This window comes from Elephas maximus, chromosome 3 (genome assembly GCF_024166365.1).
Source record: "Elephas maximus indicus isolate mEleMax1 chromosome 3, mEleMax1 primary haplotype, whole genome shotgun sequence".
NCBI classification, from domain to species: Eukaryota; Metazoa; Chordata; class Mammalia; order Proboscidea; family Elephantidae; genus Elephas; species Elephas maximus.
In genome coordinates, this window is record NC_064821.1 from 197,171,429 (window position 1) to 197,189,073 (window position 17,645).

The 17,645-nt window shown below is 40.6% G+C and overlaps 1 protein-coding gene across 1 annotated transcript; it reads right to left on the reverse strand.

The window, feature by feature from the left end:
- Positions 1-612: 612 nt before the first annotated feature.
- LOC126073805 (olfactory receptor 6N2) lies at positions 613-1,650 on the reverse strand. The gene has a single exon (XM_049880900.1). The coding sequence runs from the start codon at positions 1,643-1,645 to the stop codon at positions 692-694; it is 954 nt and encodes a 317-aa protein (XP_049736857.1). The 5' UTR covers positions 1,646-1,650; the 3' UTR covers positions 613-691.
- Between the last annotated feature and the right edge of the window lie 15,995 nt (positions 1,651-17,645).

Below are 17,645 nucleotides of genomic sequence, written 5' to 3' on the forward strand. Positions count from 1 at the left end.
AACAACATATTGCATTGGGCAAATCTGTTGCAAAAGACCTCTTTAAAGTGTTACAAAGCAAAGATGTCACTTTGAAGACTATGGTGCGCCTGACCCAAGCCATAATATTTTCGATTGCCACATATGCATGTGAAAGCAGGACAATGAATAAGGAAGACTGAAGAAAAATTGATGCCTTTGAATAACAGTGTTGATGAAGAATATTGAATATACTAAGGACTGCCAGAAGAACAAACAAGTCTGTCTTGGAAGCAGTACAACCAGAGAGCTTCTTAGAAGCAAGGATGGCGAGAGTTCATCTCACTTACTTTGGCCTTCTTATCAGGATGCACCAGGCCCTGGAGAAGGATATTATGCTTGGTAAGGTAGAGGGTCACTGAAAAAGAGGAAGACCCTCAACAAGATGGACTGACATAGTGGCTGCAATAATGGGCTCAAACACAACAACAATTGTGAGGATGGCACAGGACCAGGCAGTGTTTTGTTCTGTTGTACATAGGGTCACTATGAGTTGGGATTGACTCGACAGCACCTAAAAACAACAACAACAAAGTTGTAGGAGACAGAAAAAAACACATAAAGATATAAAGTGTTTAAAAAGGAGAGAGGAAATGAAATTCAGGCCAAAGGTACGGTACGTAGGACTTTTACGAGGCCAACATTAAAGTGGGGGAGGAGTTGTAGTAGAAAATCAGTGATGAGTGGGATGAGCTTTCCCACACTTACGGAAGATTGTCCTCTTGATAGCCTTAATGAGCTCCTTGTTACGAAGACTATAGATAACTGGGTTGGCCAATGGTGTTAGTACAGAGTAGACTACAGCAAGTGTCTGATCAAGGGTCAGTGAGTAGCTTTTCTTTAGCCGCACATACATGAAGATGATGCTCCCAAAGAAGATGAGGACCACAATGAGATGAGAGGTGCATGTAGAGAAAGCCTTCTTTCTTCCTCCTGCTGTTTGTATCTTCAGCACAGCCTCAATGATTCTCCCATAAGAAACCATGATAAATAGGAAGGTGATAAGGATGATGAAGGCATTGATGAAAAAGTCCACCAGGACATTAATGGAAGTATTCTTGCAGGCCAGGAACAACAGAGGTGGAAAGTCACAGAAAATGTGTTGGATTTTATTGTAGCCACAGAAAGGGAGCTTGGAAACCAGAATGACCTCAGAAATGGGGCACAGGAAGCCACAAGTCCAACAACTAACAGCCATCTTGACACAAAGTGTTGGAGTCATAATTGCAGGGTAGTGGAGGGGGCGGCAAATGGCCAGGTATCTGTCATAGGCCATGGCTGTAAGAAGATAGCATTCAGAGGCCCCTAGGGAGTGGAAGAAGTATGTCTGAAGGAGACATCCAGCAAAAGATATGGTCTTCTTCTTACTGAGAAGATTGGCTAGCATCTTAGGTATGGTGGTGGCCGTATACCAAAGCTCCAAGAAGGAGAGAACACTGACAAAGTGGTACATGGGTGTGCGTAGAGTTGCATCCAGTTGTATGACTAAGAAGATGAGCAAGTTTCCACAGATGGTGAACAGGTATGCCAACAGCAGTAGGACAAAGAGCCATCCCCTAACATCTCCCACATTGGGGAAGCCTAGGAGCACAAATTCAGCCAGGCTTGAGTGGTTGTATTGCTCCATGGGGGACTTGGGTTGGAAAGGAAAGGAGGGAAAACTAGATTCAGGTTACTACCAGATCCAGCTCAAAACTCTTCTTCTGTGAATGCAGTTTAATTACTACCATTATTTCTATTACCATTACTACTACCCTAAAAAAAAAAAAAGTAATAGCTAACACTTATTAGTACTTACTACGTATCAAGCATTTTTCCATGTGTTCTGCATTTAATATTTTACTTAATTTTCACACATCTGACTGGATAAGTACCATTGATTTATCATTTTACAGATAAGAAAAGTCAGAGATGGAGAGAATGGAGATGTTATGTCATTTTTCAAGTTCATATATATACTAGGTCACAGAAACACAATTTCAGCTTTTGTGCTCCATGTTGTTTACCTACATATTATGTGGTCTCCTCCAAACATACTAGGCTCCCTCCCAGGCCATATTTTTCCTTCAGTCAAGTATCAATGGGTGAATTTTGTATATGAAATTCATACAGTGCCAAGTTTTTTGTTTTTTAATTGTTCATTTCACCTCTAAAAACTTTGTCAGGCATTAAAAAAAAAAAACTAATTTCTGTCAAGCCAATTCTGACTCAGAGTGACCCCATGTATTGCAAAATAGAAATTTGCTCCATAGGATTTTCCAGACTGTGATCTTTCAGAACACGATCACTAGGTCTTTCTTCCAAGGCTCCTCTGGGTGGGGTCAAACCATCAACCTTTTGTTTAGTAGTCATGTGCTTAACTGTTTGCACCTGTCGCCTGGATACTAACCAAAAGAGATACCTATGTCAGGCATAAAGAGTAAAATATTCAATGAGGAACAATCGCTGTCACCAGAAAGTTTATAACCTCATAAAGTAGGCTGACCCAACAATTAGTCATCTCAGTGAAGTACAGGACACTGCAGAATGTCAAGAAAGAGGCTAATTTCTCAGCCCAGGAAGACAGGCCAGGACAATGCCCTTGAGTTGAATTTTCAAGGGAGGGTAGGAGTTGTACATTTTCAGACAATAACTCATGCACAGACCCTGAGTAGTAAGCAGCCTGAGTTAGGAAATGCGTGTTCCTCCGAACTGTAAAGCAGCTGGGGGGAAGCTCACCAAATTATTTGGGACTTCATTTTTTATTTTATTTTTTTTTATTCCAAGAGGTGTAGGGCACCACTGAAAACTTAGATAGATGAGTGGCAGGGCCTGATGTGCATTTTAAAACATCACTGAAATGTAACTATTCCAACCTCAAGCCCAGAGACGGAGGTGTGAATTTGCCCTGTGGGTGTTACTGACAGAAAGATGAGTGGGGCAATAAGCATAAACCCTGCATTTTCAGAAAACATATAAATACTCGCTTGATGAAATTTTATACCAAAAAAAAAGAAGGATTGGACATTCTAACTTTTTCTCAAGCAAGTTGTGAAGCAGTTGCAAAAACAAACAAAACAAAACAAAATATAAAACAAGAACGACAGCAACAAAGCAATAACAACAAAAATACAAACAATATGACTTCTAATGAGTCACAAAGATAATGTGAGTCAGACTGCTCACTGCAGGTCATGCTGCATTTGGCCAGGGCTGCTCAGTTCCAGCCACTACACTGGCAAACTGCAGTCTCTTGCTTATATTTGTAATTTTAATACTCGGCATAATTTTAACACTCACTGAACTCTTTAAAAAAGAATTCAGTAAGAAATTGTTTAATCAAACTAATTAATTTAATAATTTGTAGGCCAATTCTTTCCCTTTGCCTCATATTTATCACCCAATTCTAAATGTTGCTATAGAAATGGCCTGGGCAGAGGCCTCTGATCTCCTCTAACTTCAGGAGGAGGAGAGAGAACCAAGATCAAAGAGGCTGATTACCATGAGGCAGACAGCAAACATACCTCCACTCCTCAGCCCTTTTTACTAATTCTGACACCATCTGTCCCTCCCACAGCACACTCTACTTCTCTGATGAGTTTGATAATTTGTTGCAATTTTGTTGTTGTTGTTAGCAAGCGAACCCATGCACAACAGAACGAAACACTGCCGGGTCCTGTGCTCGAGCTCATTGTTGCAGCCACTGTGTCAATCCACCTCGGTGAGGGTCTTCCTCCCTTCTGTTGACCCTGCACTTTGTCAAGCATGATGTCCCTCTCCAGGAACAAATGCCTCCTGACAACATGTTGCAATAGTCACACAGAACTCAGAGGTAACACTCACAAATATGGGGTTTAGTTCTGGTTCAGGAACACTCAGAATAGAGTTCTTCCATCAGGACAGCCTCTTCTCAGCAGAGCCTGAAACCATGCCTCTCCCTGGCCCTTCAGCCTCTGTCCTGCTCTAAAAAATGTTACAAAGCTCTTTTAGCTCTGCCAGTAAGTGCCCTGAGTCACCCCACTCCACCAGTAAACGCCCACCAGAAGGCCCTCAGCTCTAGCTCTCTGGGTAGGCAAACCTAGCTCTACCAAGTGGCCGGAGGTAACCTGCTCTTGCCCAAAAGCACTCAGCTTTCTCACTCTGTGGGCCAGGAAGCCCACCGTGCAGTCTCTTGCTGGTCTCTTCCTGGTCTTTTGCTGGTCTCCTGCAGTCTCCTGCCTCTGCTGCCATCATTTCTCTGCTGCCACTTCTCACCACCTTTGGCGTTACAGCTCTTCCTCTCACTTGGTCTCACGGTTTCAGGAGCTTCTCAACACAGGGATCCTGGATCCAAAGGACACGCTCCACTCTTTCCTCTTCTTTCTTGGTTGGGGTGAGAGCCTCCCTCTCCGTCTGTCTCTGGGATGGCTCATTTTAAGTCTAGCGGAATTGCAAAGTTGGCCAATCCCTTCTCCAGGGTTCCATGTTAACTTATTTGCATAGTTCCACTCAATCATTGTGTGTGAGTCACAAAGACTATGACTAGAAGGGCGATATTAAGCAATTCATTGCAGTGAGATTGCCCTCAAACCTAAGTGCCCTGAAAGAGAAATAAACTTTTGGATTTGCTATTTTAAAATGCTAAATTCATTCAAAGCAAGTAGTGTTTAAGGACTCTTCTTGAACTCATTCTATTTTAAAGGGCCTGTGCATTCACCTCTCCAATTGCAGGAGACAAATCTGTGAAAACAGAGACCCTTGCTTCCTTATTTTTCTGGCACCTTTGTCCTTCCTGACCATTTGCTTCTGGTTTTCCTTCCTCCCTCTTTTCTTCATATGACAGTTGCTTCCCAATTTTCAAAATCAGGTCAAATATTAACCCTTTACTGAGTCTTTCTTGACTTCTCTAGGAAAGTTACTTATTCCTTCTTCTATGTCCTCAAAACAGTTTCCACTTAGCACACTATATCACTTTTTAATGAGTCTATCCTTTCCATAAAATGGTGAGATCTTTAAGAGTAAATGCAGTACTTTATTGATTATTGTATATCCTCCTGCCAAGGCTTAACACAATGAAATAGCACAGATGCTCAATTAATATTCTTGAATACGATTGAATTTTTTCCTAGCCTAAATTTTATTACTTTTTTTTCAATTGTACCTGAATACATCCTTCTTCTCCCCTAGGCTTCTCAAGCTCAAAAAATCCAAAATAAACTTAACATCTCAAATTTAGTCTTCCCCCACCTCCCCTAACGTTGTTGAAAAACCCATTACTCCCACTCACCCAGAGAAATTCAGTTCAAGAAACATTTGTTTGCTCATTTTTTGTGTGAAAAGAGCTGTTACTGATGATGTTTCCTCTTTCTATGCATTAGCTTTTCTGAAGTCAACTGTATGTTTAGACTGAGTAAGGTCTTGCAAACATGGAACAATTTCCAGATTACTGGAAAGAACTCTGGACCCTACCTTTTTGCATCAAGTGTCTTTAATTCTCCAATTAGAGAATAATTGCACAGTCCTCTGATTGCACAGTGGTTAAGCGCTTGGCTACTAAATGAAATATCCACTGTTTGAACTCACCAACTGTTATGCAGGAGAAAGATGTGGCAGTTTGTTTCCATAAAGATTACAGCCTTGGAAACCCAATGGAGCAGTTCTACTCTGTCCTATAGGATCGGTATGAGTCAGAATCAACTTGACCGCAACGGGTTTGGTTTTACGTTTTGGTTCTAGGAGAAATACTTTTAAATGCACCATCCCTTGAAAGAATACAATACCTTATTAGGTCTTCTTAGTCACAGCTTCTATGGCATGAGAGATTTTGTCAGAAACCCCTGCTTTCTGCCATAAGTGTGAGCAGAAAGAGGGTCTGTGGCACCACACAGGGCAATTCTTGTCTCTCAAGAGGAAACAGGTGCTTCCTCAAAGAATGCTAGCCAATTTATTGGTAGCAGAATGAATTTAAGTATCAAATGGGAGAGGAGGGTGTAAAAGATGGTCTTTAAAGTCTCTTTTAACTCTGATAGTCTATGATTCCCAAAACTGGACATTCTAAGTTGCACTTATGTTCCGGAAGTAATGTTTCCACTAAACCAACTCTGATCTCAAAATTATATCCGTTTTCAGATTCCTTGCTATTGGTCTCACCTCTCAGATCCCCATGCACTACGGCTAGCATAGCCCCCAAATCACCTACCAATTACTGAACATCACTCTTTGCTCTTGCCTGGGTCAGTGCATCTGTGGGAGACTGAGACTGGATCTAAGAGAACTTCATCCTCTTCAGTAAGTTCTACCCCATGTGGCAGACACCCCAGAGTTAATCCTGACTGTTTCAGGCCACAGAAGGCACAGGCAAGGGAAAGACCCAGCCCCCGATGTGGGTAAGAGTCAGTCTCAGATTAGGCTCCTGGGAGGCCAAATCTGTCTTCTCCCAGGTGGGCTCGGAAAAGCCTTTCCCCAAACACTGTCATCTCATTGCTTAAAAGTCTAAATAAATTGTGTATCACTCCTCATCTTTTCAGCCAGTTGCTCTTCTTAATCGTGTGCCTGATCCAATCCATCATCACTCTTCCTTCCTTCCAACACTGTCTGATAGAGAGATTCCTATCCAGGAGAAAAAAAAAATAAAAATAAAAGGTTTTGGAGCCTAAAAAACTTAATTTGAATTCTAGACTTCAATAAAACACCCATTTATGGAGCATTTACTAGGTAACACACACCATTCTAAATACATTGCATTTATTAACTAATATGATCCTCACATTCACACTATGAATCTCATATTATTCTCATTTTACATTTGAGAAAACCAAGGCACAGAGAGTTTAATTATGAACCAAAGCACTTTGACCTCAGAGCATGTGCTCATCACTTCTAAGCTCCACTGACTCCAGAGTGTTGATAGTGGTTGTTGTTGTGTGCCATGGAGTCTGCATAATAGACCACGATGGCCCCATAGGGTTTCCTAGGCTGTAATCTTTGCAGCAAGTTTCAGAGTCTCTTCTGACATCCATTTTGGTCTTTTCTTTCTTTCCTGTCTTTTTGATGACCTTTTGTTTTCTTCATGTTTGATGTCCTTGATGTCATCCCACAATTCTTCTAGTCTTTGATTATTAATGTTCAATGTGTCAAATCTATTCTTGAAATGGTCTCTAAATTCAGTTAGGATATACACAAGGTCATACTTTGGTTCTCGTGGACTTATTTTTATTTTCTTCTGATTCAGCTTGAACTTTCATATGAGCAATTGATAGTCTGTTGCACAGTCAGCCCCTGGTTTTGTTCTGACTGATGATATTGAGCTTCTCCATCATCTCTTTCCACTGATGTAGTTGAGTTGATTCTTGTGTATTCCATCCAGTGAGGTCCATGTGTATACTTGCCGTTTATGTTGTTGAGAAAATGTATTTGCAATGAATAAGTTGTTAGTCTCACAATATTCTAGCACGCAATCGTCAGCATCTTTTCTATCACCAAGGCCATCTTTTCCAACTACTGTTTCTTCTTCTTTGTTTCCAACTTTCACATTCCAATCACAATCAATGCATCTTGATTGTATATCAATTTCAGCCTGCAAAGGTTGGTAAAAATCTTCAATTTCTTCATCTTTGGCATTACTGGCTGGTGTGTAAATGTGAGTAATAAACATATATGGGCTCTTGAAAGTAGAGCAGCTAAAGAAAATGAAAGAAATGATGAAGTAAAAGAGCTGAACAGAAGATTTGAAAGGGCAATTTGACAAGACAAAGTATTACAATGAAATGTGCAAAAAGACCTGCAGTTAGAAAACAAAAAAGGGAAGAACACTCTTGGCATTTCTCAAGGTGCAAGAACTGAAGAAAAATTCAAGTTTCTAGTTGCAGTATTGAAGGGTTCTATGGCCGAAATATTGAACAATGCAGGAAGCATCAAAAGAAGATGGAATTCACAGAATCATTGTACCAAAAATAATTGAACAACATTCAACCATTTCAGGAGGTAGCATACGATCAAGAACTGATGATACTGGAGGAAGAAGTTCAAGCTACACTGAAGGTATTGGCAAAAAACAAGTTGCCACGAATTGATGGAATAACAACTGAGATGTTTCAACAAATGGATGCAGCCCTGAAGGTTCTCACTCATCTATGCCAAGAAATTTGGAGACAGCTTGTAAAAACGGCATTGGGACAGTGTCTGACTGCCTCTAACTTCACAAGGGGGAAGGAGAACCAAGACTAACAGCCCAAGACTTATTCCTATGAGGTGTAGGTCAAACATGCCCCCCCACTCAGCCATCTTTACCAATTCTGACACCAACCATTCCTTCCAGAGCACTCTCTACTTCTCTGCTGGGTTAAATAATTCATTGCAATGGCCGTACATAACTCACAGACCATTTTCACAATTGTGGGGTTTATGAGGGATGTTACATTTTACAATTCAGGCTCAGGAACACTCAGAGATACAGTTCTTCCATCAGGATAGCCACTTCCCAGCCATACTTGCAGGCATGCCTATTCCTGACCCAAAGACACTCAACTCTCTCGATCAGTGAGTGGGGAAGCTTACTGTGATGTCTCCTGCTGGTCTGTCTTGCTGCTTTCTCCCTCCTTCCTGGTAGTGGACTATTCTCTCTATCACCCCTGGGGTGGTTTATCTCAGGCCCAGTGGGATGGCAAACCTGGCCAATCCCTTTGGTGGGCCACAATTACCCTATCACACAGTGGGAGTTACAAGACCATGGCTAGAAAGGCCACACAAAAATGATCCATCACACCACACAGCTACTTGGACAACCGACTGGAAGAGAACCATATTTGTGCCCATTCCAAAGAAAGGTGATTCAACACAATGTGAAAATTATTGAACAATATTGTTAATAATACGTGCAAGTAAAATTTTGTTAAAGATAATTCAAAAGTGGTTGCAGCAGTACGTTGACAGGCAACTGCCAAAAATTCAAGCCAGATTCAGAAGAGGACGTGAAATGAGGGATATCACTGCTGACATGAGATGGAACTTGGCTGAAAGCAGAGAATACCAGAAGGATGTTTACCTGTGTTTTATTGATGATGCAAAGGCATTCGACTCTATGGATCATAACAAATTATGGATAACATTGTAAAGAATGGGAATTCCAGAACACCGAATTGTGCTCATGAGGAACCTATACATAGACCAAGAGGCAGTCATTTGAACAGAACAAGGGGATACTGTACGGTTTAAAATCAGGAAAGGTGTGCATCAGGGTTGCATCCTTTTACCAAACTTATTCAGTCTGTACGCTGAGCAAACAATCTGAGAAGCTGGGCTATATGAAGAAGAACATGGCATCAGGATTGGAGAAAGACTCGTTAACAACCTGTGATATGCAGACGACATAAGCACTTACTGAAGATCAAAGACTATAACCTTCAGTACGGATTACACCCCAACATAAAGAAAACAAAAATCCTCACAACTGGACCAATAAGCAACATCATGATAAATAGAGAAAATATTGAAGTTGTCAAGGATTTCATTTTACTTGGATCCACAATGAACCCCCATGGAAGCAGCAGCCAAGAAATGAAATGACATTTTGGAGCAAATCTGCTGCAAAAGACATCTTTAAAATGTTAAAAAGCAAAGGTGTCACTTAGAAGACTAAGGTGGCCTGACCCAAGCCATAATATTTTCAATCATCTCATATGCATGTGAAAGCTGAACAGTGAATAAGGAAGACTGAAAAATAATTGATTTATGATTTGGCAAAAGAATATTGGATATACTATGGACTGCCAGAAGAAGAAACAAATCTGTCTTGGAAGAAGTACAGCCAGAATTCTCCTTACTTAGTCTTAAGTACTTTGAACATGTTATCAGGAGGGACTAGTCTCTAGAGAAGGACATGATGCTTGGTGAAGTAGAGGGTCATCAAAAAGAGGAAGACCTTTAAGGAGATGGATTGACACAGTGGCTCCAAAGATGGACTCAAGCATAGCAATGATTGTGAGGATGGTGCAGGACTGGGCAGTGTTTCATTCTGTTGTACATAGGGTTACTATGCATTATAACCGGCTTGAAGGCACCCAATAACAACAATCTTTGTGGAAGCAGATAGCCAGGTCTTTCCCCCTATGGAGCTGCTGGTGGGTTCAAACCACCGACCTTTCACTTAGTAGCCAAGTGCTTAATCATTGTGCCACCAGGGCTCTCAACCAAGGTCACATAGTCATGAAGTGGCACTTGCCTCAAGGCCTACGCTCTTGAACATCACTCATTATCTATGTGCCCTTTGGGAGTCATTTTGCCTATTAGAATCTAAACGATCTCACTGTGTGTTGTGAGGATTAAATGAGATAAAAATACAAAAAAGCTAAAGGTATAAATACTAGTTCAAAATGTTAGTCTGCATATCCTGCTCCACATAGTAGGTGTAGAATAGATGTATGTTTATTAAACACTCTCCAAATAACTCTGCAAAATTGCCTAATTACTTAAAATCTCACAGCCTTATTTTCTTCACCTTTAAAAAAGACATGGAGTTCCCAGGTGACACAAATATTTAAGCTCTTGGCTACTAACAGAAATATTGTTGGTTCAAACCCACCCAGAGGTGCTTTGAAAGAAAGGCCTGGTGATGTGCTTCTGAACGGTCACAGACTCAAATACCCAATGGAGCAGCTCTACTCTGCACGCATGGAGTTGCCATGAGTAAGAACTGACTCAATGGCATCTGGTAGTAAAGAGGGCATATCTGGTTGATTTGACAAGCAAGGAGCCCTGGTGGCACAGAGGTTGAGAGCTTTGACTCCTAATCAAATGGTCAGTGGTTCTATTCTACTAGTTGCTTGTTGGAAACACTATGGGGCAGTTCTACTTTTTCATATAGGGTTGCTATGAGTTGGAATTGACTCGACAGCAACGGGTTTGGTTTTAGGTTTTTGAGAGTCAAACAAAATATATCATTGCCTTCCAGAACAGGAATGCATCTATTGTTCATTGGTCTTAACTAACATATTGCAATGAGAGAGATCACACGCCACGGGAAGTATGGAGCCTCTCAGTAAAAGGGTGTTAGAAAGGAATTATTATAGGATTGAGGCTCACATTAGGTGACTTAGGGGTGCTTTCAAGGAAGTAGGGCTTTTTCTGGATTGGATGCTAACAGTTACTGGGGATAAGTCTATGTTTGGGTATCTTAATGTATCTTATCTAGAAGGAACTAAAGCTATAATTGACAAAGAAGTAGCAGTCACTCATATCAGCCAGAAGAGGGGGGTGTTTGGTTTTCTTCTGGTTTGTACAATAATGCTGTTTTTGCATGTGCTTAGACATAATTATTAAATTGTCTTTTTTTTTTTAAATCTTACATCATCATGATCACAGAGTGAACATGTCTGATGTTAGTATTTGTGAGATTGTTTATATTCATCAGGAGAACAACTTGGGTTTTGAATGCCTTCTTCATTCTCAGACAAAATGCTTAAAGGACAAATACATAAAGGGCCAAATCTAAAATTCATTTTTTGTCTCACAGTTTTGGAGGCCAGAAGTTTGAATTCAGGGTGTCGGCAGGGCCATGCTCTCTCTGAATGTTTTAGGGGAAGATTCTTTCTTACCTCTCTCAGCTCTGGTAGCCCTGGAAATGCCTGGACATGGAGAGGCAGCATAACTTCAATCTCTGCTTCCATCCTCACATGGTGTTCTTCCTTCTGTGTGTGTTTGTGTCTCTTCCGTGATTAAGTGCTCAGCTACTATCTGGAAGGCTGGTGGTTTGAACCCACCAGCTGCTCCATGGGAGAAAGATGTGGCAGTCTGCTTCCGTAATGGTTTACAGGCTTGGAAACCCTATGGGGGCAGCTCTGCTCTATCCTGTAAAGTTGCTGTGAGTTGGAATTGATTCAATGACAATGGGTTGGGTTCATACAGGATTAGGACTCAACCTATTCTCCTATGACCTCATCTTAATTTAGCTGGTAGTATCTTCCAAGGGCCTACTTCCAAACAAGGTCATATTCACTGGTAGGTGCCTGAGGTTAAAACTTCAACATATCTTTTTGTAGGACACAAGTCAATCCATAACTGTAGGTGATGCATAAACATTTTCTCTCCTTGCCAGCTACTGTATTGTTTTCCTTTTTAGAGTTTCCAACAATAATTGACACTTTTCCCATTAAGGACTTCATTGTGCCCGATCTCCCAACTCTTATTCTGTTCATTGCATCCTGTTTATTCCTTTTACAGAACCTATTACAAATTTTAATTATGTATATATGTGTTTATTTCTCTTTTTTCACCAATCAACTATTAGGGCAGTGAAGACAAGGATCAAGTTTTTTCAAAACTATCATTCAGTGCCTAGTATATTTCCTTGCACAAAGTACATGTTCAAAAATTATTTTTTGAATGAATTAAGAAAAGGCTTCACTCTGCTAACTCAGAACTGAAACTACTCCCGAAGCCCACTTTTCAGGCGAAGATTAAACAGGCCTTTAAAAACAAACAATAACACACGTGAAGAATGTGTTTCTTGGTTCAACCAAATATATGAGACCAAACAGGTAACTCCTGCCCAAAAACAAGATGAAAAGGCAGGAAGGGACAGAAAATGGACCAATGGGCAAAGGGAACCCAGGGACGAAAGGGAGAGCCTGCTGTCACGTTGTGGGGATTGCAACCAATGTTGCAAAACAGTATGTATATAAGTTTTTGAATGAGAAATTAACTTGAGCTATAAACTTTCACCTAAAGCACAATAATATTAAATAAATAAGAAAAAGTTTCTCTGATATCCCTTTCCCCCACAAACACACATATGTACACAGCATTTGCAATCAGAATAGGCTAGATTCTTCTGTTATTTGTTTGCACAGCATTCAGCATTTCTGAATTTGTCACATATCTAATAACTTATCCAGCATATTTCAAACTAGATTGTAAGCTTTATGATTGCAGGATTCATATTTGTCTCTTCAGTGTTACAGCCCTATTGCCGAACACAGTAGAAACCATTCAATACACTCAATTGGAAACCAACATGATAACAATATGCGACCACTTAGTAATTTGTCCTGAGAATACAAAGATTATAATTTAATCAGTACAAAGTTTATCAACCTATACATTATAGGATACCATTTCGGTACTTTAGGGTAAAAAAAAAAAAAAAAATCCATTGCAGTGGAGTTGATTCTGACTAACACCGACCCTATAGGACAGAGTAGAACTGCCCCACAGGGTTTTCAAGGAGTGGTTGGTGGATTCAAACTAGAGACATTTTGGTTCGTAGCCAAGCCCTTAACCATTGCACCACCAGGGCTGCATTTTAGAATAAAAACCAAAACCAAAATCAAACCCGATGCTGTGGAGTCAATTACAACTCATAGTGACCCTATAGGACAAAGTAGAACTGCCTCATAGAGTTTCCAAGGACTGCCTGGTGGATTTGAATTAGGGTAGAGGCCGGCAAATATTTTCTTAAAGGGCCAGAAAACAAATATTTCAGGTATTGTGATTCTCACATTCTCTGTCATACTCAACTCTGCCATCGTAGGGCAAAATCAGCCATAAACAGTATGTAAATGATTGAACGTGGCTGTATTCCACTAAAACTTTATTAAAACAAGTCACATGTCTAATTTGGCCCCTGTGCCAACCTAGCCCCCCAGATTGCAATTTGGCAAACTCAACCCTCTCTCCCTCCCTGCCTTCCCCCCTCCATAGACACATAAAACAGTTGCTGAAGAGTGGAGTCTGACTCATGACATCCCCATATGTGTCAGACTCATAGGGTTTTCAGTGGCTAATTTTTTGGAGGTAGATTAAAAAAAAAAAAAAAAGTTTTTTTTTTTTTTTTTAGATTGCCAGGACTTTCTTTCAAAAAGTTCTCTGGGGGGGGGGGCTAAGATGGCTGACTACGTAGAAGCTACCTCGAATCCCTCTTGCAAAAAAGACTCGGAAAAACAAGTAACTCGATCACATACATGACAAACTATGAACCATGACCATCAAATACAGATCTAAAGAGTTGACCTGAGTGACAGAGACTCAGACAGTGCAAGCAGGCTGCACATTGACGCGGCTAACAAGAGAACAAGCAATCGTGAGGAAGCAGCGACTGTTTTCAGAACCTGGAGCCAGCGTCCGAGTCAGAAAACCTTGGGGCCAGGCTTTGGACTGGGCACAGGGGAGTTGAGTACGGCATTCTCAGACGGCGCAAACGCAGGACGCAGCCCTAGCCCCCAGAAGTGACCTCTGGGGAAAGCCAGCCAGCACACGCAGGCAGCGCAGCGATGCAGCTGACAAGAGGAAAAGTCACTGGGAAGCAGCAACTGGTTTTGGAGCCTGGAGCGTGGCATCCCAGCCAGAGAACCTTGGTGCTGGGCTTTGAACTGGGAACGGAGGAACTGACCGTGGCTTCTGAGACAGCACAAGCACAGGATGCAGGCCTGACCCTTGGGGGCAATCTAGACCCAGCCAACACACACGGGCTACACGCCCCTCAGGAATCTCAGATAAAATAGTCATCACCAAGCAAGATAAGTAACTTTGTCTATACTCCTGGGTGCTACTCTCTCCTATCTATCTGATCCCTCCCTTCCCCTTCCCAGGGGGCTTCATTAACATTGGAATTTCCTGGGCCAGGGAGAGAAGTGCTCTGCAGTTTTTCTTTGTTTTTGTCTTTTCCTAACCCATTCTCCTGGCCTGAGAGAAGCAGATACAAAAAACCCAAAGACCAAAAATCTTTCCCTGACTTCCCAAAATTGGACTAAAAATACAGAAGCAGATCCAGCTAAGCATATGAGATCCACAGTCTTGGACTTTCATCCCTACAGGGAACAAGGTGGCTATTAAAATGCAAAGGCCATTCTGATAGTGATCTGACAGTAATTGCTTTAGTGGATTACAGGAAAGACAAGTTTCCCAGGTCTGATATCTCTACCTATTAAACAGAGCCCTCACTGACCCACAATGGGGAACTGAGGGCTGAAGCTCCACCCAAACCACACAGCCTCCTGCCATAGTGGTCTAAGGATAGTGACACCCACCAATCTATAGAGGTACATGCATTGGGTGCCTAAGGTACAGCTGCAGAGCCCATCTACCAAAGTGCTTTAGGAATAGAGACATAACTACCTCACTGGCACTTGGGGGAAGCCTGTCAGCATCCTGACCCCCCTGGAGTGTGACCCCCTGCTGCTACTAGAATCTGGTGCACACAACCATCACCACTACTCCTCTAAGTGAATAGGTGACAGTCTACACCACACACTTGGTAACTGAAAATCAGATTCTACTCAAGAATAGTGAATAGACTCTTAGGCTTATATATCTGGCAACAGCCCAAACCAGCTGGTAGTGGGACATAAGTGATTCAAAGGCTACAACAATCAAGACAGAGCAATCTAGTACCCATCAACGTATATTGAAAGAAAACAAAACAAGACAAGACTCAGTGAACAAATACAAAATAAATCATTACAATATCTTATAGATGGCTCAGAGACAGCAGTCATTATCAAACCACATAAAGAAGCAGACCATGATTCCTTCTACAACTCCCCAAATTAAAGAATCAAAATCTTTCCCAAATGAAGATACAATCCTGGAATTGCCAGATGCAGAATCTAAAAAACTAATTTACAGAATGCTTCAAGACGTCAGGGATGACCTCAAAAATCAAATGAGGCAATCTACAGAAAAAGCCAAGGAACACACTGATAAAGCAGTTGAGAAATCAAAAAGATTATTCAAGAACATAGTGGAAAAATTAATAAGCTTCAAGAATCCATAGAGAGACAGCATTCAGAAATCCAAAAGATTAACAGTAAAATTACAGAATTAGACAACACAATAGGAAGTCAGAGGAGCAGACTCGAGCAATTGGAATGCACAGTGGGGGATCTGGAGGACAAGGGAATTGACACCAATATAGCTGAAAAAAATCAGATATAAGAATTAAAAAAAATGAAGAAACCCTAAGAATCATGTGGGACTCTATCAAGAAGAATACCTTCCGTGTGATTGGAGTCCCAGAACAGGGAGGGATAACAGAAAATACAGAGAGAATAGTTGAAGATCTGTTGGCAGAAAACTTCCCTGACATCATGAAAAACGAAAGCATATCTATCCAAGATGCTCATCGAACCCCATATAAGATTTATCCAAAAAGAAAAACACCAAGAGACATTATCGTCAAACTTGCCAAAACCAAAGATAAGGAGAAAATTTGAAAAGCAGCCAGGGAGAAAAGAAAGGTCTCCTACAAAGGAGAATCAATAAGTTCAGACTACTCAGCAGAAACCATGCAGTCAAGAAGGCAATGGGATGACATATATAGGGCACTGAAAGAGAAAAACTGCCAGCCAAGGATCATATATCCAGCAAAACTCTCTCTCAAATATGAAGGTAAAATTAAAACATTTACAGATAAACACAAGCTTAGAGAATGTGCAAAAACCAAACCAAAGCTACAAGAAATACTAAAGGAAATTGGTCAGAAAATCAATAATATCAGACACCAACAAAACACAAGGTCACAGAACAGAATATCCTGATATCAACTCAAATAGGGAAATCACAAAAACAAATTAAGATTAATTTTAAAAAGAAAAAAATAGAACAGGGAATCATTGAAGTCATTACATAAAAGATCACAATAACCAAAAAGAGGGACTAAATACAGGAGGCATAGAACTGCCATATGGAGAGCAAAACAAGGTGATATAGGACGATACAAGTTAGGTTTTTACTTAGAAAAATAGGGGTAAATATTAAGGTAACCACAAAGAGGTCTAACAATTCTATAACTCAAAATAAAAACCAAGAAAAACATAGCGACTCAGTAAACATAAATTCAAATACTATGAAAATGAGGAACACACAATTTACAAAGAAAAACGTCTCAGCACAAAAAAGTAACTGAAAAAATGAAATTGTCAACAACACACACAAAAAGGCATCACAATGACAGCACTAGACACGTACTTATCTATAATTACGCTGAATGTAGATGGACTAAATGCAGCAATAAAGAGACAGAGTCTCAGACTAGATAAAGAAACACGATCCATCTATATGCTGCCTACAAGAGACACACCTTAGACTTACAGACACAAACTAAAACTCAAAGGATGGAAAAAAATATATCAAGCAAACAACAAGCAAAAAAGAGCAGGAGTAGCAATATTAATTTCTGACAAAATAGACTTTAAAGTTAAATCCACCACAAAAGATAAAGAAGGACACCAAATAATGATTAAAGGGACAACAGACCAGGAAGATATAACCATATGAAATATTTATGCACCCAATGACAGGGCTGCAAGTTAATAAAGCAAACTTTAACAGAACTGAAAAGTGAGATAGACACCTCCACAATTATACTAGGAGATTCATCACACCACTTTCAGAGAAGGATAGGACTACCAGTAAGAAGCTCAATAGAGACACGGAAGACCTAATTGCTACAGTCAACCAACTTGACCTCATGGACTTATAAAGAACACTCCACCCAAAAGCTGCAAAGTACACTTTTTTTTCTAGTGCACACATAACATTCTCTAGAATAGATCACATATTAGGTCATAAAACAAACCTTTGCAGAATCCAAAACATCTAAATATTACAAAGCATCTTCTCAGACCACAAGGCCGTAAAAGTGGAAATCAATAACAGAAAAATCAAGGAAAAGAAAT